The 21,718-nt window shown below is 43.1% G+C and overlaps 1 protein-coding gene across 7 annotated transcripts; it reads right to left on the bottom strand.

Moving 5' to 3' along the window:
• Positions 1-843: 843 nt before the first annotated feature.
• LOC308575163 (uncharacterized protein) lies at positions 844-21,438 on the bottom strand. 7 transcript variants are annotated; one of them, XM_081173724.1, is made up of 4 exons: positions 17,418-19,684; positions 16,392-16,493; positions 7,372-7,472; positions 844-2,485 (listed from the first exon to the last, which is right to left on the bottom strand). In XM_081173724.1, the coding sequence occupies exon 4, from the start codon at positions 2,462-2,464 to the stop codon at positions 1,295-1,297; it is 1,170 nt and encodes a 389-aa protein (XP_081029850.1). In that variant the 5' UTR covers positions 2,465-2,485; positions 7,372-7,472; positions 16,392-16,493; positions 17,418-19,684; the 3' UTR covers positions 844-1,294. The 7 variants fall into 7 exon arrangements, 6 of the variants coding, with proteins under 6 accessions (XP_081029850.1, XP_081029855.1, XP_081029854.1 ...); XM_081173729.1 differs by lacking the exons at positions 16,392-16,493; positions 17,418-19,684 and adding an exon at positions 20,064-21,438; XM_081173728.1 differs by lacking the exons at positions 16,392-16,493; positions 17,418-19,684 and adding an exon at positions 20,172-20,191.
• Positions 21,439-21,718: the final 280 nt, after the last annotated feature.

Raw genomic sequence — 21,718 nt, 5'->3', positions numbered from 1 at the left:
AGTCTTAAGCATTTTGCTGATCATTTCTTCTAAAGAGGTGTCAATCGCATACCATCACCCCTTGAAGTGTTTAAAGCTAAACCCCTAGCTTAGTTATTATATGGGGCTCAGATTTGGCCAAACACTCACCGTGGATCTACAGAAGCTGTTCAATCTAAATTCCTAAGGCATTTTTCCCCCTGTTCCATCCTGTGTTCCAAATGCTTCATTGCACTTAGAGGCTAATTCCCCTCTGTTGAATTACAGATTTGGCATAGGACCCCACTGGTCTACTACCCTTAGTATCGCAAGATTGTCATGAGAGTATTCAGACTAAAATTGTCAACCAAATTTGTGGAAGTGTGAATTTCTAATTATAGGTGTGTTTTAGCTCAGATATTCATTTGGGAAGCACACATTAGGTGGGCACACATTGAAATGTGAATTGAAGCAAATCCCACTTATCCCCATTTTGAAACTGGGGAGGGAAAAAAAACCTGCAGATTTAGGTCAATAGTCCATCTAGTATCACACTCTTTTCACAGTTGCCAACCAGATGCCAATGGGAAGCCCTGACTGCAACAGCAACTCTCCTCACCTGTGAGCCCCAGAAACTGGTATTCAGAAGGAAACTACTTCTGACTAAAAAGGTGGAGCATGGCCTTGTCCTCCTTTATTTATTTTTTCTACTGCTTTTTTAAAGCCATTCAAAATGGTGGCCAGCGTTGTCTCCTGTGGGAGAGAATTCCATACTTCAACTGTGCCCTGCATTAACTTTTTTTATTAATTCATAAACAAGTCGATGGTATTTCTTAATCTCATCCCCACACATGATTGAAAGGACCCAAGAGAAGACAAGCAATCTTATGCGATGCAAAGCTTTATTGGAAACAAGGGTGTGGAATGTAGAATGTAGCTGCTCGTAACATTACTGACAGGGTGTGAATAAAAAGAATGCAGAAAAATGACATACAAATAACAAAGTTTGGCTCACCAAGGTGTGATTTGCAAAGCAATTTGTAAAGTTATGCGATCGAGAACTTTGAGAAACCAAAAACTTAATTTTCAAAGGTTCCAAACATCAAAACTTTGGGTTCACTCCAACTGGAATTGTAGGTGTGCGTGTGTGTTTTGGAGGCGATGAGCATTTCTCAGAAGAAACAATATGTACTAAGCTCAGCGATGCTTTCAAATATCTTGAGTCTTCTTGGTCTCCCTGGAGATTTTTCTTCTTCTGGGTTTAGCATGGCCCACAACCAATAGAGCTGCCACTGTCATTCCTCCAGTGACTGGGTGGGTATGACGATCCTGAGCCTTAGTAACATGGGTCACTGGAAGTGGATCGGCAGCTGTAACGGCGCCGGTAGGCATAGCGTGGCTGGTGGCAGCTGGGAGCATAGCATGGGTCGCAGGAACTGTCACCGTAACCGCAGCAGTACCCATAACCACGTGGTTCGTGGCAGCTTCCGCCATAACCGCAGACACTGCTATATTTACGTGGCTTGTAGCAGCTGCTGCTGCCTTGGCTGGAGAGGTAACCACAACCTTGTGGCTTGTAGCTGCTTCCACCATAACATGGGTCGCAGCAGCTTCCGCCATAGCCAGAGCTGTAACCGTAGCCATGTGACCCAGAGCAGCTTTTGCTGTAACTGTAGAGGGGACTATGGACACATGGTTCATAGCAGCTTCCGCTATAACCGGAGAGGGATTTATAGCCACGTGGTCCATAGCAGGATTTCCCAGAGATGTAACCATAACCTTGTGGCCTGTAGCAGCTTCCTCCATAACTGGATTGGCAGCTGTAGCCACAAGGATCATAGCAGCTCCCACCAGAGCCAGAGCCAGAGACGTAGCCATAACCTTGTGGTCTGTAGCAGCTTCCTCCATAACTGGATTGGCAGCTGTAGCCACAAGGATCATAGCAGCTCCCGCCAGAGACGTAACCATAACCTTGTGGTCTGTAGCAGCTTCCTCCATAACTGGATTGCCTGCTGTAGCCACAAGGGTTATAGCAGCTTCCTCCATAGCCGGAGACATAACCATAACCTTGTGGTCTGTAGCAGCTTCCTCCATAACTGGACTGCCTGCTGTAGCCACAAGGGTTATAGCAACTTCCTCCATAGCTGGAGACGTAACCATAACCTTGTGGTCTGTAGCAGCTTCCTCCATAACTGGATTGCCTGCTGTAGCCACAAGGGTTATAGCAGCTTCCTCCATAGCCGGAGACATAACCATAACCTTGTGGTCTGTAGCAGCTTCCTCCATAACTGGATTGCCCGCTGTAGCCACAAGGGTTATAGCAGCTTCCGCCATAGCCAGAGACATAACCATAACCTTGTGGTCTGTAGCAGCTGCTGCCACTTTGATAGGGTCTGTAGCAGCTTGTGTGAGAGATGCTAGGGCCTGAGCTACTGATGCTTTGTGGTGTATGGATCATTTGAAGGCCACCAGGTGGATAGTTGCTTAGAAGACTGATGCCAATCATCTTTCTTGGAAAGAGGCACACCTGAAACCCAAAAAAAGCAGAGAAAAAATCATTGGTGGGAATGATCTAGTTCAGGGAAGGACTAGCAACAAGTCATTGTGCTCCTCTTTGCCGCCTGATCCTTTTTTTTAACTACTAACTCCCTCCACCTCCTTCTCCTAAAGAACTTCCTACTTTTCAGAACTGGCAGCCACTACTGGCGCAGCCAGACAGTGATGTAGCATGGGGGGCACAGGGGCAGTTGCCCTGGGTGCAAAATTCTTAGGGGTGCAAAATTTCAACACTCTGTGCCGCCTCAATACAGCTGTGCGCTTCAGTCGCTGAGCTCAGCTGAAAACGGCTTCTTCCATGTGAACCAGAAAGTGACCTCTCCAGTCAACGGAATGACTTCTCTTTTCTTATCTCCGCAGCTGTGATCTCCTGGGTGACACAGATGTCATTAGGCAGTTGAATGCGCATGCATACTGTGTCCATTTCCCTTCCTCAGTTCCACGTGGTCCCAGACACTGGCAACCCATGCTATGCTACTGCAGCCAGGCAGCCACTGAGGGCCCGCACACTAGTGGAGGCCAGAGAACATTGGCAAGAGTCCCCCTGGACTTGCTCCTCCTTTTTGCAATTGTGACAAGCCTGCTCACCTGCCCCTCACTCTGGCCCCAGATGAGATGAACAAGCAGTGGTGGCGAGAAATAGAAGTAGCTGCCACTTCTGCGTAGTGGCAGAGATGCCAAAGAAGAGCAGCTGCCTAGAATGGCAGTGAGAGGGTAGACTCAGGAGAGGCAGGCGTTGGGGGTGTATTGTCAAAGGACTCCTGAAAACTTGGAGTCACCACCACTCCTCCTTCTTACACACACAGATAAAAATCTACACTCTTGTTCATCCTCAGTACTTTATGGGAAGAGTATCTAAATTCTACTTTGAGTGGATGCCTTGGAATTAATGTACCCATTAGGGCGGTTCATAAAAAACTTTTTTTTAAAAAAAAAAGCCTGCTCCAAAGGTCTTCTCTTACTAGACTAGAGATTACCGGTATATAGCTAGGTCTGAAATTTCATGCATATCAGTTAATATATTGACCCTGCTCCACTGAAAAGCATTTAGTGTTCAGTAGGGCGGTTTATAAAAAAAACACAGGTTTTTTTTTTAAAAAAATGCCTGCTCCAAAGGTCTTATCTTACTACACTAGGGATTATATAGCAATATCTGAAATTTCATGCATATCAGTTAATATATTGACCCTCCTCCATGAAAATAGCTGTTTACTTGGCCATTTCCCTATGTCGTGAAAGCTGAAATTTCGATTCAATGGAGCAGGGTCAAGATATTAACTGATATTCATGAAATTTCAGATATAGCTATATAATCCCTAGTTTAGTAAGATAAGACCGTTGGAGCAGGCATATATATATATATATATATATATATATATATATATATATATATATATATATATAAACCGCCCTATTACCCATATAAATCAGGCCCATTAATTTCAATGGGTTTACTCTAAATAGGATCAACACTGAATACATGTAGTATTATAGGTGAGGTTTTTTGGGGGGTCAGTCTGGATGATATCCATGGGCCCCTTCCAGTCCTGTGAATTTGTGTTTGTGAATTTAGCATCTACGAGTGGAAACCTGGTGAACCAGTCAACCCAGTTCTTTTGTTAAGGTAATGGCCTTGGCTGGCCTCGTCAGCATCTCTAAGAGTTAGCTAAGAAGAGATTGGGGACAACTGAACATGCTTCCAGGATGGGGAAGGCATTTCCCATCTGACCTGAATGGATGCTGTATCATCCTAGGAAGGAGAACAATAGGCCAGGGGACCTAGTTTGGGTGTGTGGTGCTGGAAACTGGAGACACAGAAGCTTGCCTTGCTCTGTGCTGAATCCAAAGCTGTGGGAAGTCCCTGGGAACCTATTGTGGAGGCAAGATCTGTGGCATGCTAATGCTGTGAGCCCCTCTATCCTACATTCAGGTTGTATACGTGTGTAAATAAAACCCTATACCCCAAAGGCACCACAGTCTCCACCAACCTTTGTTCCAAGGAAACTGAACCCTGGCTAAGTGCTGGAACCAATGGAGTCTCTCGCAGCTCTGAGATGAGGGTGCATGCAACACTCTTTATAAATGCGCACATAGGCCACAATATTTTGGGGGAGATGCATAGCCCACACAAGGAACCTTGCATATCATAGCCTACAATTGCAATACAATTCAAACCAAAACAAGGTGATTGAAGTAGTAGCTGCAGATAGTTGTTTTAAAACATGGGGTCAGTTTAAAACAAGTAAGAGAGTATAGTTTTGAGCAGCTAAAGACTTGTACCTTGTTAATCAGCTCTCCAGCTCAGGAAATGAATATCTACATTAGAGGGGAAAGTGGCCAAGATAAGCATTTTAAAAATAAACAAATAAATAAAAGTGCTTAAAGATTTGCTGACCAGTTTAGCTGACCAGTGCTTTCACTTTTGAGAGGACTCTCTACACCTCACTTTGCTTCATCCATGTGCCGGTACTTCCCTTGTGATTCTCCGTGAGACATTTTGCCTTCCAAAGCCTTCAGTGCATCAGCCTTGGAGGGAAGGATGAACCCACAAGATAGGCAGCCAACGGATTAACAGACTTGCTACTAAATTGCCCAGAACCTTCTACATGAGCACTTGTGGCTACTTTGCACTTAAACCTCTCATTAGTACATCTATTCTGCTTGGCAACAAGAATGTAAGGATGCATTGCTTCCATTTCTGCTCTGTATTCCATGGAATCATAGAACTGTAGAGTTGGAAGGGACCCCTAGGAACATGGGGTTCGACCTTCTGCAATGCAGGAATGTCAACTAGATCATACAAGACAGATGGCCATCCAACCTCTGCTTTAAAACCTCCAAGGAAGGAGAGTCCACAACCTCTTGTGGGAGTATGTTCTACTGTTGAACAGCTCTTACTGTCATAAAGCTATTGCTGCTCTTTAGCCAGACACTCCTTTCTTGTAACTTGAATCCATTGGTTTAGCTCCTAGCCTCTGGAGCAGGAAACAACAAACTTGCTCATGCTCCATGTGACAGCTGTTTAGATATGTGACAATGGCTATCTCCTTCCAGTTTCCTCTTTACTAGACTAAACATAACCAGTTCCCTCAACCATTCCTCATTGGGCTTGATTTCCAGACCCTTGGTCATCTTTGAATCCCCGCGACGGGGTGAGCTCCCGTTGCTCAGTCCCTGCTCCTGCCAACCTAGCAGCACGTCAAAGTGCAAGTAGATAAATATTGCTCCGGCAGGAATGTAAACGGCGTTTCCGTGCACTGCTCTGGTTCGCCAGAAGTGGCTTAGTCATGCTGACCACATGACCTGGAAGCTGTACGCCGGCTCCCTAGGTCAATAAAGCAAGATGAGTGCTACAACCCCAGAGTTGGCCACGACTGGACCTAACGGTCAGGGGTCCTTTAACCTTTATCCTATCTCCTTTCAGTCTCCTCTTTACTAGACTAAACACAACCATTTCCCTCAACCATTCCTAATTGGGCTTGATTTCCAGAGCCTTGATCATCTTGGTTACCCTCCTCTGCCCATGTTCCAGCTTGTCCATATCCTTCTTCAATTGTGGTGCCCAAAACTGGACACAGTATTCCAGTTGCAGCACCATTCCCATTCCTCTGCCATTTGCCTTCTGCCAAAACCAACATTACTCATCTCACTCTCCACTGTGGTGGAATTACATGACGCACGCCATTAATTACGCAAGTTACATTGTCCATACGTTATTCCACCCCCTTTATTTCAGGGCAAAAGAAACACAAGGCAAGTGGGAAAAAGAAACTTAATCCATTATGGATTGCTCACGGTTTGAAAGCAGCAACCATAATGAATCTCAATCCTGTTCCCTGGATTAATCTCTGTTTCAGCTATAGGATGATAAACCAAACATCATCTGCTTCTACATTCAGGTAGGTAGCCGTGTTGGTCGGATGCAGTTGCTGAATTACAACTTATTACCAAACTGAAAACTATGCAGAGACCTGGTCTGAATAGAGATATTGGATTCTTGTCTCATTACACATGCTAAAGCTATTTTTGGTCATCTGCATACTATCCCTTGCTTTTTCTTGTAGGAATAATTGCAGTCGTTAACAGTCATCAACAGGTTTACCATACCCATTGAGCCTATCACCCATCTCCTACTACCCTTCTGAGAAATACCCCCCCACCCCCACTATATATAAGGGTCTGGTGACTTCTGTTTCAGAGTATAGAATCATAGAATCATAGAGTTGGAATAGACCACAAGGGCCATCGAGTCCAACCCCCTGCCAAGCAGGAAACACCATCAGAGCACTCCTGACATTATGGTTGTCAAGCCTCTGCTTAAAGACCTCCCAAAAAAAAAGACTCCACCACACTCCTTGGCAGCAAATTCCACTGTCGAACAGCTCTTACTGTCAGGAAGTTCTTCCTAATGTTTAGGTGGAATCTTCTTTCTTGTAGTTTGGATCCATTGCTCCAAAGAAGAAGTATCTGAAGAAGTATCTGAAGAAGTGTGTATGCACACGAAAGCTTATACTAGAACTAGTCTATATAAGGTGCTACTGGACAATTTTTTGTTATTTTTATTTTTATATCATCGGCTTCTATTTCTCTTTTTGTCAGAATTCTTTGACATCCCTGCAGTTTCAACAGCTTTCTAGGGTCTCCATCCAAGGTCTTTCTTCCTACCTGATCCTTTAGAATAAAATAAAAATAAAAATGGAAGGCCGGAATATCTCTTGTGCAAAGCATGCCAATATGCTCTGCTACTGACTTATGACCCATCCCCAATTAACCTTGGCTCCCACCCCCAGTTTTTTAAAAAATATATGCACAGAAGCATGTCACAAATTTTAAAAGCATGAATCAACTTGGGCCTACCTTGATGTCTGAAGAGATATTTCAGATGAGATCTTTTTCTGGAATACTGTTCACCCAGGAGTTCTTTTTTATAGATCTTCACACAGCCTAAGGGACCTCATCTACAAAAAGAAAATCTAATTAGAAGTCAACCCAGTGTTCATACTAATCTCATATACTGGTTTAGTGCTTTTGCGCCTTATTAATGTGCAGTTAACATGCTTCTCAACCCTTGTAATTTTAGACTCGCTGGAGAAGGTATTTGCACCATGTTATTAATACTTTCCCTAAATCCATGCAAACAGACAGGAGTTCTGGGAGATGTATCCCTGGCTAACATGCATTATTTGCACCAGGTATCACAAAGGAGATCAAATAAAGTAAAGAAAACAAGAGGGTAACCTTTTTGAAGGCATCTCTTCAAAAGCTCTTAGCTTGATGCTAAGGTAAGCCTCAAAGCCACAACCTGGACATTCTAGTTTATAACAAGAGGGACACGGGTGGTGCTGTGGGTTAAACCACAGAGACTAGGACTTGCCAATCAGAAGATCGGCAGTTCTAATCCCCGTGACGGGGTGAGCTCCCGTTGCTCGGTCCCAGCTCCTGCCAACCTAGCAGTTTGAAAGCATGTCAAAGTGCAAGTAGGTAAACAGGTACCGCTCTGGCGGGAAGGTAAACGGCATTTCCGTGCGCTGCTCTGGTTCGCCAGAAGCAGCTTAGTCATGCTGGCCACGACCCGGAAACTGTATGCCAGCTCCCTCGGCCAATAAAGCGAGATGAGCGCCGCAACCCCAGAGTCGGCCACGACTGGACCTAACAGTCAGGGGTCCCTTTACCTTTAGCTTTTATGGGGAGAGCATTCTATAAGATGTAATATAGGAACCCAGGAAGTTGTCTTATATCTTGTCAGACCTTTGGTCCATATAGCTCAGTATTAATTTGCAGCAACTCTCCATAGTTTCAAAAAGGGTTCTTTCTCAGCCCTAGGTGGAGATGCTGGTGATTGAATCATAGAATCATAGTCATGGTTTGAGTTAAAAGAAAGGTGATTCCAATTCAGCATCAGGAAGAGAGTTGTGGACTTTCTTTCTGCCTTGGGTGCTTTAGTTGTGATTCCTGCATTGCAAGGGGTTGGACTAGATGACCCTTGGGATACCTCTACAATTTTATGATTCTACGTTAGTAAATAGTTTATTCACTAGGTGGCACTGGACTCAGTTGCAGATGGGTGGAGTTGGATGTTTCTGGTGTCTTGTTTAAGAGAAGACAGTGGAGGCAGAACATAGCCATTGTAAGAACGTAAGAGCCCTGCTGAATCAGCCCAATGACCCCATCTAGTCCAGCATTCTGTTTTCACAGTAGGGACATGGATGACGCTGGGGTCTAAACCACTGAGCCTCTTGAGCTTGCTGATCGGAAAGTCGGTGGTTCGAATCCCCATGACGGGGTGAGCTCTGTCCCAGCTCCTGTCAACTTAGCAGTTCGAAAGCAGTGCAAGTAGATAAATAGGTACCACTGTGGCGGGAAGGTAAATGGCATTTCAGTGCACTCTGGTTTCTGTCACGGTGGCCCATTGCACCAGTCATGCTGGCTAGATGACACAGAAAGCTGTCTGTGGACAAACGCCGGCTCCTTCGGCCTGAAAGTGAGATGAGCGCTGCAAACCCATAGTCACCTTTGACTGGACTTAACTGTCCAGGGGTCCTTTACCTTTACCTTTTACCTTTTCACGGTGGCCAACCGGGTGCCCCTGGGTGAAGTCCACAAGCAGGACCTGAACACAAGAGCACTCTACTCTCCTGCAATTTCCAGGAACTGGTACAGTGGTACCTCTGGTTACGAACTTAATTCATTCCGGAGGACCGTTCTCAACCTGAAACCATTCTTAACCTGAGGTACCACTTTAGCTAATCGGGCCTCCTGTTGCTGCCGCGTCGGCGGCGTGCAATTTCTGTTCTTATCCTGAGGTAAAGTACTTAACCTGAGGCACTATTTCCAGGTTAGCAGAGTCTGTAACCCGAAGTGTTTGTAACCCAAGGTGTTTGTAACCACTGTATTCAGAAGAACATCTGAACCTAAAATGGGCCTTGTGCAGGTGGTGGTGGTGTGTGTGTGTTGTTGTTGTTGTTGTTTTGGAAAGATCAGTAAGAAAAATGGGATGTAACAGGCTTAAATTTGAGCACCAGCAAAACAGAACAGAAAGGGCTATTCTGCCCATCCGTATCAATGACCAAGAGTGCATTTAGTTGTGGGGATTATTGTGTTAGTTTCCCTGGTTATAATTTTAGCTCTTCTGTCCTGGTTTTGAACATGCGCACTACATCATTACCTGGTGCATAATGGAGCTGTGTGGCTTTCCGATCAATGTACTGTCATGTCATTCACAGCAGTGGACGTGGTGAGACACAACAGCAGGTGTCATTCTGGACAGGTCACCATCCACCACCCTTTATACATATGAACACTTCCTCATGATTCACCCATGAAAGTGGTAGGAAATAACTGCATGTCTTCATATATCCTCAAATTCCATCCCACAATTTTCCAGGGTAATGGGGTTGTTTTGTTTTTCTGGAAGCAGTTAACACAGAAAGGAGTGCAGAACTTCTGCTACATTTCCAGAAGTGGCTTTTACATTGTGCAAATGCAAAAAAAAAAAAAAAAAAAAAAAAAGCAGGTAAGGACAGAGGTGCCATCTTCTCGAGATGATTGAGAGGGGCCTGAGGCGACATTCTGACATCATATGTGTGATGTTTCAAGGAGCCAGGGGGCGGAACTGAACACCCTCTGAACATCAAGGCGCCCAGACCCTCAAAAAAACCACAACCATCGGGGTGGGCGACAGTGCCTCAGCCCCTAGGAGCTGGCCCATATGGGTAAGGAAATGTTGGGGAAATGGAACAAAGTGTTCTCCAGATGGTGCCATACGCCAACATTTGATGGTTGGAGGCAATCAACAATAACCCAGAACTGGGACAAAGAAATACACAACATGAGCATGTTTCCCCATACCTTGGAAGAGGAGGTTGTCACACATATAGCCAGCATTAGGCTTGAAAGAGGAATCCATTTTAAGCAGATTTCCACATGGGACTTGACTCTTCCAACCCAGAATTATAGAATTGTTAGAGTTAGAAGGGACCCCAACCTGTTACAATGCAGGAACCACAACTAAAGAATACAGAATACAGTGGTGCCCCGCAAGACGAATGCCTCGCAAGACGGAAAACCCGCTAGACGAAAGGGTTTTCCATTTTGGAGGTGCTTCGCAAAACAAATTTCCTATGGGCTGGCTTCGCAAGACGAAAATGTCTTGTGAGTTCCTGCAGGGTTTTTTCCTTTCCCACCCCCTTTTCCCCAAGCCGCTAAGCCGCTTATCAGCTGATCCTAAGCCGCTAAGCCGCTTAACAGCTGATCTGCTAAGCCGCTTATCAGCTGATCCGCTAAGCCGCTAAGCCGCTTAACAGCTGATCCGCTAAGCCGCTAATAGCGCTAATCCGCTAAGCCGCTAATGGGCTTGCTTCGCAAGCCGAAAAAACCGCAAGACGAAGAGACTCGCGGAACGGATTCTTTTCGTCTTGCGAGGCACCACTGTACATAGAGTGATTTGACTTGATTGAGCTCTTCTCACAGTAGACCACTTATGGTATTTTACTGAATGCTTGCCTATGTCCAAATGCACTGACATTTTTAATGACAGTAGCACCTCGGCTTACGCTTTGGGTTACGAAAGCGGCAAACCCGGAAGTGTTTCTCCGTGTGTGCATGCGCAGAAGCGGTCCCTCCAGTTGCGGAAACCTCGGGATCTGACCAGAGCTCCGGAACGGATGCTGTGTGCAACCGGAGGTACCACTATATTACTTTTAAAACGGATGACTAATAGAATGCGACAGAATTATATGCAGAAAATTGCATATATGCTCAAAGTTCAAGATGTTATCATTGGTATAAAAATAGTCCTTAGCAGCTTGGGACCAGTTTACCTGTGAGATCCCCTCACCCAATATACCTGTCCCATTCTACCACTGCAGAACTGGCACTGTTCCAGGTTGCAAATGATACCCATTTTGCCTTTGCAAGAAATTCATCATTTAGTGTGGCAGCATCCATTCTTCAGAACTCCCTGACAATTAGCATTAGGCAGATGCCTTCACTGCACTCTTCTTGGCATCTGTTAAAAACATTTTTGTTTAAACAAGCTTACCCAGATATCTAGAAAGTTTACATGTGTTTTAATCTGCTTTTTGCTTGCTCTATATTGACTTTAATTATTGTTAAACGTTTTAAATTGCTGTTTATAACCGAGATTTATTTATTTTACTGATATTTTCAGTGTTATTCTGTTTGTAAATTGCTTTGAGTGCTTCTTCATTTGTTAAAATCAAGCCATATTAAGAAATAATCACATTGCGTCTAAAAGTCCCAATATTTCTGCAGAATAATTTTATATTAACATAAAATTGTTGTATGTATTTGGTCCTTTAGAAACCACAGTGTATTATATATTACATAATAATATGTATAATGATGCATATATAAATTATTTCTCATATAACAAAATATTTTATTTTGAGTTAATGGTCTCCATCGTAATTGCATAAACAGGGCCTATCAATGTTGACATGGTGTTGAAGATGTACGTAATAAGGAAAATGCTTATTTGAAACATATATATTTATACAATGTTTGGTGTTGGTAAATGGGGGAGAAATATTGGGATGTGTAAATATTATTGTGGAGAAAGAGTTGAAAATTTTGGAAGATAACATCTTAAGCTATCTATCTAGTATATGTGGCTTGAGAATCAGTCAACGCAAATGGATTCTTCATACCCCTACATCTGTAAAAAGATTGATATTGATACATGGGAAGGACAAAAATATGCCACCCCCTTCGATCAACAGATAGATGACGTGACAACTCTTGCAAACCACAAATGGATCGCTTTCAGATGAAGATCATGCACAGATAAATTTAATGATATTTGGAACGTATTTATCAAAACTCTAGGGACCCACGAATCAATGTATACTTGAGGGAAACAATAAGTTTCCATATCCAACAATATAGTTGGGTAAACAATAAGTTTATCCAACTATACTATATAGTTCTGCAACCTTAATAATAATAACAATAAAAGCAATAAACACATTCTGTAAATAAGTCCTATATTTCTGCAGCATAATTTTATATTAACATGAAATTGTTGCATGTATATATTTTATGTGTTTGCTAATTTAGGAATTCCAGAGGGTATTATATACTATAATAATATGTATAAGAATGCATTTGAGAACTGTTCATATAGTGGAGCCAGCAAAGAAATCCCATAAACAGATCCTTTCTTTACATCAAAGTGAGGTAGGCATTAGAAGAAGAAAAATCCTAATCCTATATGACATTAATGGCAGCAATTAATGTAATGTGTTGCCTTTACTTTAAGACGATAGAAGGCTAAGGATTAAGATATTTTCTTATTTCTCCCATTTAAGTTTTATTCAGGAAATCTGGAAGATCGCCATGACGATTGTGGCCTGGTTTATAGAAGGACAAGAAATGGTTTGGGCAGAACAACCTTTTTCATAGTCTTCCATCATATAATTTGAAGCGGGTGTACAAAAGGAATGGAACCAGCTATTAGTGAAATAACACAGTTCATTGCGCATGTGGAGCATCACCAGGGGTGATGCCTTCTAGACATGTGGTATTAAGAGGACCTTTTCATAACCTTCACCCACTGAAGTGGTAATTAGTTGATATTTGGCATGGTCAAAATGACAAAGTAAATGTCTGGCCCTTTCAGAAGCATAATCCAGGGATTCAACTCTGTTCTCACTAATGAAGGTTGGCTGCCTTCTCCAGTCAATAATGGAGACACAAGATTTAATTAGAATGAGGTTTCAACCTCTGCCTTAGGACTGCAGAACGACCAATCACTGGGGACTGGTTGATCAACAAATATCAGAAGCAAATGTACATGCATTTTTTCCTCTTAAACCCCACAATCTAATGTTTCATTACAGTGGTACCTTGGTTCCCAAATGGCTTGGGTCCCAAACAAATCAGATCCCGAACATTACAAACCTGGAAGTGAGTGTTCCGCTTTGCGAACGTTTCTTGGAAGCCAAACCTCCATTTCGGCTGTTGGTATTGTTTCCAGGCCGCTAAGACAATCAGAAACCTTGGTTTGCAACTGTTTTGTTTTGTTTTAATTTTTTTATTCAAAATCATAACAATACATATTATCCAAAAACATACCATCCTTGTTTCCCCCCCATTTTTCCTCCCACACAAAACCCACCCACCCCCATACCCCCTCAGTTCTAGTCTTTGGCTTCTCTAAGAATGTTGTTTTCTGCATGTTACAAAGTTGTATAGATCCTCAAACTATTTAGCTGATTATTATCAATAAAAAGTTTGTGAATGTTTATTCAAAACCTGCCAAAGAGTCCAGTTCGCTTTGTTGTGTCTTGAAATACTTTGTAAAGGGTTTCCATTCATCTTTAAAGTCACAGTTATCCTTGTCCCGTAGCTTATATGTCAGTTTTTCCAGTTCTGCATAGTCCATCAATTTTTCTTGCCATGATTCTTTAGTTGGGGTTTCTTCAGTCTTCCATCTTTGTGCTACCAGAACTCTCGCAGCCGTTGTCACATAGATGAAGATGTTTTTCAATTTTTTTGGCAGGTCTTTCCCTACAATCCCCAACAAAAATGCCTCGGGTTTTTTAACAAATGTTAAATGGAACATTTTCTTCAGTTTGTTGTATATCATTTCCCAAAAATTTTTAATTACCTTACAATCCCACCACATATGATAAAATGTCACCTCCTTTCCCTTACACTTCCAACATATATTTGAACTAGTTTTGTACATTTTCCCTAACTGCGCTGGTGTTGTGTAGCATCTGTACATCATCTTCATATAATTCTCATTCAATAGGGTTTGCGAATGTTTTGGAAGTCGAACTGACTTCCAGAACGGATTGAGTTGGGAAACCAAGATTCTACTGTATTATTATTATTATTATTATTATTATTATTATTATTATAAATGAGGCAATATTTAGCAAAATAAAAATGTTAGATGCCCACAAACAGGGCATGGGTGGGACAGCAGTTTTGCTTCCTTCACACACACCTAATGTTGGTCTATTTTCATTGAAAAGGAACATGTCAATATGATCAAATTAATAAAGAAGTGGGAGGGGGGGTCATCAGAGAAGCTGAAGGGAATGACTACATAACCCACGAAGCACTGCAGGTGTGACCAAAATGCATACATGCAGCTACAAATTTGAAACGAGAAACTGCTAATTTCAGCAGCAATTTGTGAGCCACAAGGACCTGATGTTCTCTCTTCTAGTTCTCTTTGAAAGTTTTCTTTTAAGTAATGGGAATGTACATGCTCAAGTAAGGGGTGGGGGGGTGGGAAAGCTGTTTGGCCTTTGGTCCACATACATTTAGGGTAAAATTCAGATTCTAGCAAATCCTGCCAGAAGAAAAAAGGTCAAAGTTCTCAAAACTGATCCCAAAGATTAGACAAAATGAAGAACATCTTCACACATAGCACATAATTAATGTGATGGAGTCAAGCTTAGATGGCCTGGTTTTAAAAGGAGAATTGACACATTTATGGGGTATTGGTCTATCAATTATCATTGGCTAAATGGAGCCAGTGATTAAAGTGTTGGTCTAGGGTTCAAATCCTCCACTCAGCCACAAAGCTCACTGGGTCTCCTTGAGTCACTCACTATCTCTTATGCAACACCCACACATTTACACGGCCTTGGCCCAGTGTACCTGAAGGAGCGTCTCCACCCCCATCGCTCAGCCCAGACACTGAGGTCCAGCTCCAAGGGCCTTCTGGTGGTTCCCTCACTGCGAGAAGCAAAGCTACAGGGAACCAGGCAGAGGGCCTTCTCGGTAGTAGCAGCCGCCCTGTGGAGCAACCTCCTGTCAGATGTCAAGGAAATAAACAACTATCTGGATTTTAGAAGACATCTGAAGGCATCCCTGTTTGGGGAAGCTTTTAATATTTGATGAATTGTTGTATTTTAATATTTTACTGGAAGCTACCAAGAGGGGCTGGGGAAACCCAGCCAGATGGGCAGGCTATAAATAAATTATTATTATTATTATTAGTAGTAGTAGTAGTACTAAGGTGCCACTCTAAACAGCAATGGCTCCACCCGAAAAATTATCAGCACCCTTAACAAACTACATCTCCTTTAATTGTTTGGGGTAAGCCATGCTTGTTTAAAGTGGTATCACAATGTTTTAAATACAGTGGTACCTCGGGTTACATACGCTGCAGGTTACATACGCTTCAGGTTACAGACTCCGCTAACCCAGAAATAGTACCTCGGCTTAAGAACTTTGCTTCAGGATGAGAACAGAAATTGTGCTCCGGCGGCGTGGCGGCAGCAGGAGGCCCCATTAGATAAAATGGTGCTTCAGGTTAAGAACAGTTTCAGGTAAAGAGCGGACCTCCAGAACGAATTAAGTACTTAACCCAAGGTACCACTGTATATGACATGGACTTGGTCTTCGCCTACTTCAAAGGATTGTGGTGAGGACAAAATGGGGAACATTGCCTAAAGGTCCTTGGAGATAAAGTGGGATATACATATAATAATAAATGAAGAAACTTCAATGTTTTGTGGCAGTGTATTTTTATTTAATTTTTTAATACCAGGGATTTGGGGGCTGAGGGGAACAGTAGGTGAAGGCTATTCAGCAGCAGTTGGTGCCTATTGAGACTGGTGGGGTGGAATGCAGGGAAGCCAACAAATTCTGGAGACAGAGCCAGGACCCACCTGATCTGAGTGTTGTCCCCACCTTCCTCTTCTTGAGTTCTACAAGGGCAACAGTGACTCTAAGGAGGATGGAACAGGCAAGCAGCACCATCCTTGAACTGATTGTAGGTAAGAAGGCAGGCAGTTTGTAGGAGCTGGCCAAGGGCAAATTGAGGTTCATGGGGCAGTGCCCCCTTGCCTGATGAACCAGCTTCCACTGTCATCCTATCCTGCTTGTGAGCTTACCTGAGATGTTTGCTTAACCTCTGTAAGGAACATGTTATTCAGATAGGAGGTTCTGGTTCTGATTGGGCACTTCTCTTTCTCTCTCTGTGACTTCTTAGGTTCCTCAAATTTTAAAATGTAATTAATTTTTTTAATTAAATTTTATTAAATATTACAAGAAAATAAAAAGAAAAAAGAAATAGAAACAATACATAAAAATATTTATCTATGCATTTTTCAAAATGCAGACTGGAAAAGAAAAGAAATGAAAGATAGAAGAAAAGAAACAAGAAAAAGAAAGAAGAGAAAAAACACTTAATAATCAACAATACCAAATTCATATTTAAAACATTACAATATATAAATCCTAGTTAAAATATTATAAAATTTTAGCATGTCATTAATGAGTTAAAACAGAGGTAGCTAACATATGGTATTACTCCAGATACTTTCGGGAATTCCCCTAAGCCCCTTGACCAATGGCCACTAAACAATAGGAGATGTAGTCCAACATTTTATGGAGCACCACACAGGTGAAAGGCAAATGCCTTTGGGGCTATGGGTAACTTCCATTTCAGTGAAACAAGGATCCTCACTGGAAGCCTCTCTGGTAGTAAATAGCCCAATAGGCATGATATGTGGGTCACATATACCTTGGAGCCAGCCATCTGTTTGGCTAATGCAGCTCATAAGTCTAATATATGGACTCCTGGAACACAAATGACACTTAATTTCTTAAAATTAGAGAGATTGTAAGGGTGTGATAGTGAGCCCAGCCTAAACCAAATTATCTTTCTGAAAATAAGGGAAAATATGTGGGTGCTAATTTTGGCCTTCCGGTTTATTAACCATCCACATGTACACTCTATACACCCAAGGGAAACTCTATAAGAAAGGCCAGCCTCTCTGAGAACTCTCAGAAACATCTCGATGATTTCTATCAACCGTGATCCAGGTAAGTCCACTTTTGAATTATCTTACAAAGAGGCATATGAAGAACATATCTGACTAAATCAATGGACCTATGTTTGCCCCATAGTGAGATACCTTCTTGAAATCAGCTAAAAGGCAGTGGGGCCAACAGAGTTTAGGGGAAAGGGAACCGTCAAGGATGAATGGAATTGTGGCAAGGAATTAAGGGAGGAAATTTGAAATTCAAAATGAGAGAATTTTAGTTGCCTCTGTTGTTGTTGTTTGTTGTTGTCATCTTCCTCCTCCTCATTGTGCCTGATACATTAATGAACAACACAACACAAACACCACTAGATAACAAACTCGAAGAAAGATATGGGGTAGGGAAATCACAGTGTGTTTACTCAAAGCTAATGTGACTAAACTGAGCTTTATTCCCATGTAAGTGAGTGTAGGATTGCAGCTTCAGAGTTGCATGCAATGTTGTGGCTCATCTGATGGGGCGCGGGTGATGCTGTGGTCTAAACCACTGAGCAACTTGGGCTTACCGATCAGAAGGTCAGCAGTTCGAATCCCTGCAATGGAGTGAGCTCCCGCTGCTCTGTCCCAGCTCCAGTGCAAGTAAATAAATAGTTACCGCTGCTGTAAGAAGGGAAACGGTGTTTCCTTGCACTCTGGTTTCCATCATGGTGTTCTGTTGCACCAGAAGCAGTTTAGTCCTGCTGGCCAGAAAGCTGTCTGTGGACAAACGTTGGCTCCCTCGGCCTGAACGTGAGATGAGTGCTGCAACCCCATAGTCACCTTTGACTGGACTTAACCATCCCGGGGTCCTTTACCTTTACCTTTTACCTTGTGGCTTATCCACTCTTACCTTTCCTCTGCTCTTTCCAGGCATAATTTAAAGACCTGTGTCCAGGTGCCCTTCAATTTGCTCCAGAGCATGGGTAGGCAAACTAAGGCCCAGGGGCCGGATCCAGCCCAATCGTCTTCTAAATCCGGCTCACAGATGGTCCGGGAATCAATGTGTTTTTACATGAGTAGAATGTGCCCTTTTATTTAAAATGCATCTCTGGGTTATTCCTGGGGCATAGGAATTCGTTCATCCCCCCCCCCTTCAAAATATAGTTTGGTCCCCCACAAGGTCTGAGAGACAGTGGACCAGCCCCCTGCTGAAAAAGTTTGCTGACCCCTGCTCTAGAGCTTTTCTTGCAGAAACCCACTCTTTAAAGCTCAATTGGAGCAAACACGGATCTGTGGAAAACCTGAATTGACATTTGTTTCAATTCAGCTTTAATTGACATTTGCTCTGATTCAGTTTTTTTGTGGGGAAAGATTGGGGCAAACAAACAAACCAAGGCATGCTGGGACATGCAGCTGTAAAGTGCAGACATTTGCCTGGAAAGAGCAGGGCAAAAAGTCAGTGTGGACAAGTCCTTTGTCTCATCTAGAGTAGACCAGCAGAAATGAATAGAGATGGCTAACTGAAGTGTGTCTACTGTGAGCAGAATTTAGTTGGCTATCACAGTCTGGTTCTTGTCCCTGTCCTTCCACATTGGCTCAGCTATAAACCCATGCTGTCCCCATTTGCAATAATCTCAATTAACTTCACATTTAATTAAATTGAGTAATAATTGATAGATGGCAGTTAGTTGCTAGGTAGATGATAAGTGGATCTACAGAACTATCTTAGGGCTGCCAGACGCCAGGATTTTATTGGACATACCCAGCATTCATCTGCCGAAAATGATGCCCGGGCGGAATTTACGAAAATCAGTCAAAATGTCCAGGAGAGCCTGAGTGTATGGCAGCCCATTTTGGACGTGTTGATTTGGCAAAAGAAAAAAAGAAAAGAAAAACAACGAAAAACTTTGCCCCCAAAAATAGAGCTCAACAACTTTAGTGTCCATATTTTCACTTTTTGAAATATGGTAACCTTAATATCATCTATCTACATCTCTACATGCCTATTTCTAGGTACCTCACTTTTGCTCTTATAGAGAAAGAAAGAAAGAAAGAAAGAAAGAAAGAAAGAAAGAAAGAAAGAAAGAAAGAAAGAAAGAAAGAAAATAGATAGATTTGATAACTAGATTTCTGTATCTATTGATCTCTCTGAGCTGAGAACTGCATCAAGGCAATTGGATAAACCAAACCTGGTGGATAACTTATTTCCAAGGCACACATTATTCTAAGAGTTGACAGAGACACTTCCTTCTCAGCCCTGAAGCAATTGGTGAACCTTCACAGCAAATGGGAGTGGGCTTGATTGCTGCTGCTCCTGTTGTTCCTCTTCTTGTTGTTGTTATTCTGGTTAATAACAACAAGAACATAAGAACTAGAAATGTGGGAGACATCTGTCCATGCTGTTTTTACAAGCAAAGGACTTTCCTCTCATTTCGCTTTCTTTTACACCATTCCAGATCCACCTCCAACCCACGAAGATGACTTGCTACAGACCCCAGGATTCCTGGAATCCATACAGCTCGAATTGGGGAGGCAACCGGGTGAGAAGCTACTGCCGCCCCTCGGGGAATAGTTCTGGCTGCCGCTACTCTCCTGGATATGGCTGTGGATCTGGATCCAGCTGTGGCCCCACTGGCTATAACTCCAGTTCCAGCTGTTACACACCTCAGTACAGTTCCAGCTGTTGCTCGCCTCGGTACAGTTCCAGCTGTTATGCACCTCAGTACAGTTCCAGCTGTTGCTCACCTCGCTACAGTTCCAGCTGCTCACCTCAGTACAGTTCCAGCTGTTGCTCACATCGCTACAGTTCCAGCTGCTCACCTCAGTACAGTTCCAGCTGTTGCTCGCCTTGGTACAGTTCCAGCTGTTGCTCGCCTTGCTACAGTTCCAGCTGCTGCTCGCCTCGCTACAGTTCTAGCTGTTGCTCACCTCGTTATAGTTCCAGCTGTTGCTCGCCTCGGTACAGTTCCAGCTGCTGCTCGCCTCGGTACAGTTCCAGCTGTTGCTCGCCTCGGTACAGTTCCAGCTGTTGCTCACCTCGCTACAGTACCAGCTGCTGCTCACCCTGCTGCAGTTCCAGCTGTTGCTCGCCCCGCTACAGTTCCAGCTGTTGCTCACCATGCTATGGCTGCTCTTCGGGAAGCTGCTGCCACTCTGGTGGATACCGGAGATACCGCCGCAGCAACTCCTCCCCATGCTAAATTGGGACACGAGTGTCCTCAAGACAGGAAGACACAACACAAATAGGAACAAACGATCTGTAACGACTGAGGACAGCTTTCAAAGAACATGGGCTCCCAGATTATTTCCAATGAAGTCAGTTTTTGTGTGTGTCTTCAGTACCTCTGAAGGTCAAGAATTAAGTTTCTTGCACCTTTGAATGGAGGACAGGTTCTAGATCATCCTTCGCCAACCTGGCGTATTTCAGATGTTTTGGACCACAACTCCCATAAGTCCTAGCCAGCTGGGACTGTTGAGGATTGTACTCCCAAACACTTGGAGGGCATCAGGTTGTTGAAGGCTATTCTAGATGTTCTTTATTATATAGCCACTGCATATACAGTATGTGCACATTTTTCTCCTTACTAGTCTTGAGCATCCAAGAGATGCCAATAAATTATTCTGCTTGTTTCTTTTTGCGGGAGGGGGGAATAAGTATTGTACCGTGGTTTTCAAACTGTGTTCTGAGGAAACTTGGGGTTTAAGGGCATTTAAAAAACAACAACACACAACATCAACCTCTGTGAGTAGAGCTAAGAGGGCAGGGAATCACTGAAGAACCAGTACTTTGAAATCTCATTCTAAAAAGAAACATCATTTCCAGTTCCACCCACCCCCTTCTATTTCGATTCACAATTCATTCACATGTTCCTTTGCATATTTTCCCCCCAGCTTTCACAAGCTGCTGTGTGAAAGGCCATCTCCACAACACACATTAGAAGCACTGCTAGACAACTTTAACAGTCATGCCCCCACCAAGCATCCTAGGATGCTGTGGTTTGTGGAAGGTTCTCTCAATCACAGAGGTACAATTCCCAGAGCAACGTAGCAATCAATCGCTCTTCCCAGGGGACTCTGGAGGGGAATAGGGGTCTCCCAAGAAACTCTCAGCACCCTTGATAAACTACACTTCCCCAAATCATTTGGAAGAAGCCACAACTGTTTAAAGTGGTATCATAGTGCTTCAGATGTAAGGTGTGGAATGAACAATGTGATGTGAACAATTGTTTTATTTCCCCCCCTCCAACAACTATGACATTTGCGCTGAAACAGCAGCATCACTTTTCATGTAGTTATAAATGACAAATGCAATGGACACACACACACACACACAGTGTGTAATTCAGAGATTTTCTTTGAATTAGTTTCAATGAATTGGTTAAATCAGAATTAGTTCACTCCAAGCACTCTGCTGGAACAGTGAAAATATAATTACAGCTCACCATTTAGAAGAATGTTCTTGTTGCTGTCTCCAC

Source organism: Podarcis bocagei (assembly GCF_964188305.1).
Source record: "Podarcis bocagei genome assembly, chromosome: 16".
NCBI lineage: Eukaryota > Metazoa > Chordata > Lepidosauria > Squamata > Lacertidae > Podarcis > Podarcis bocagei.
The sequence above is the reverse complement of the archived record's forward strand: the minus strand, read 5'-3'. Positions and strand labels throughout refer to the sequence as shown.

Bases quoted from the DNA above. Each gene is read 5' to 3' on its own strand.
- LOC308575163 (XM_081173728.1), bottom strand. From the start codon at position 2,464: ATGATTGGCATCAGTCTTCTAAGCAACTATCCACCTGGTGGCCTTCAA.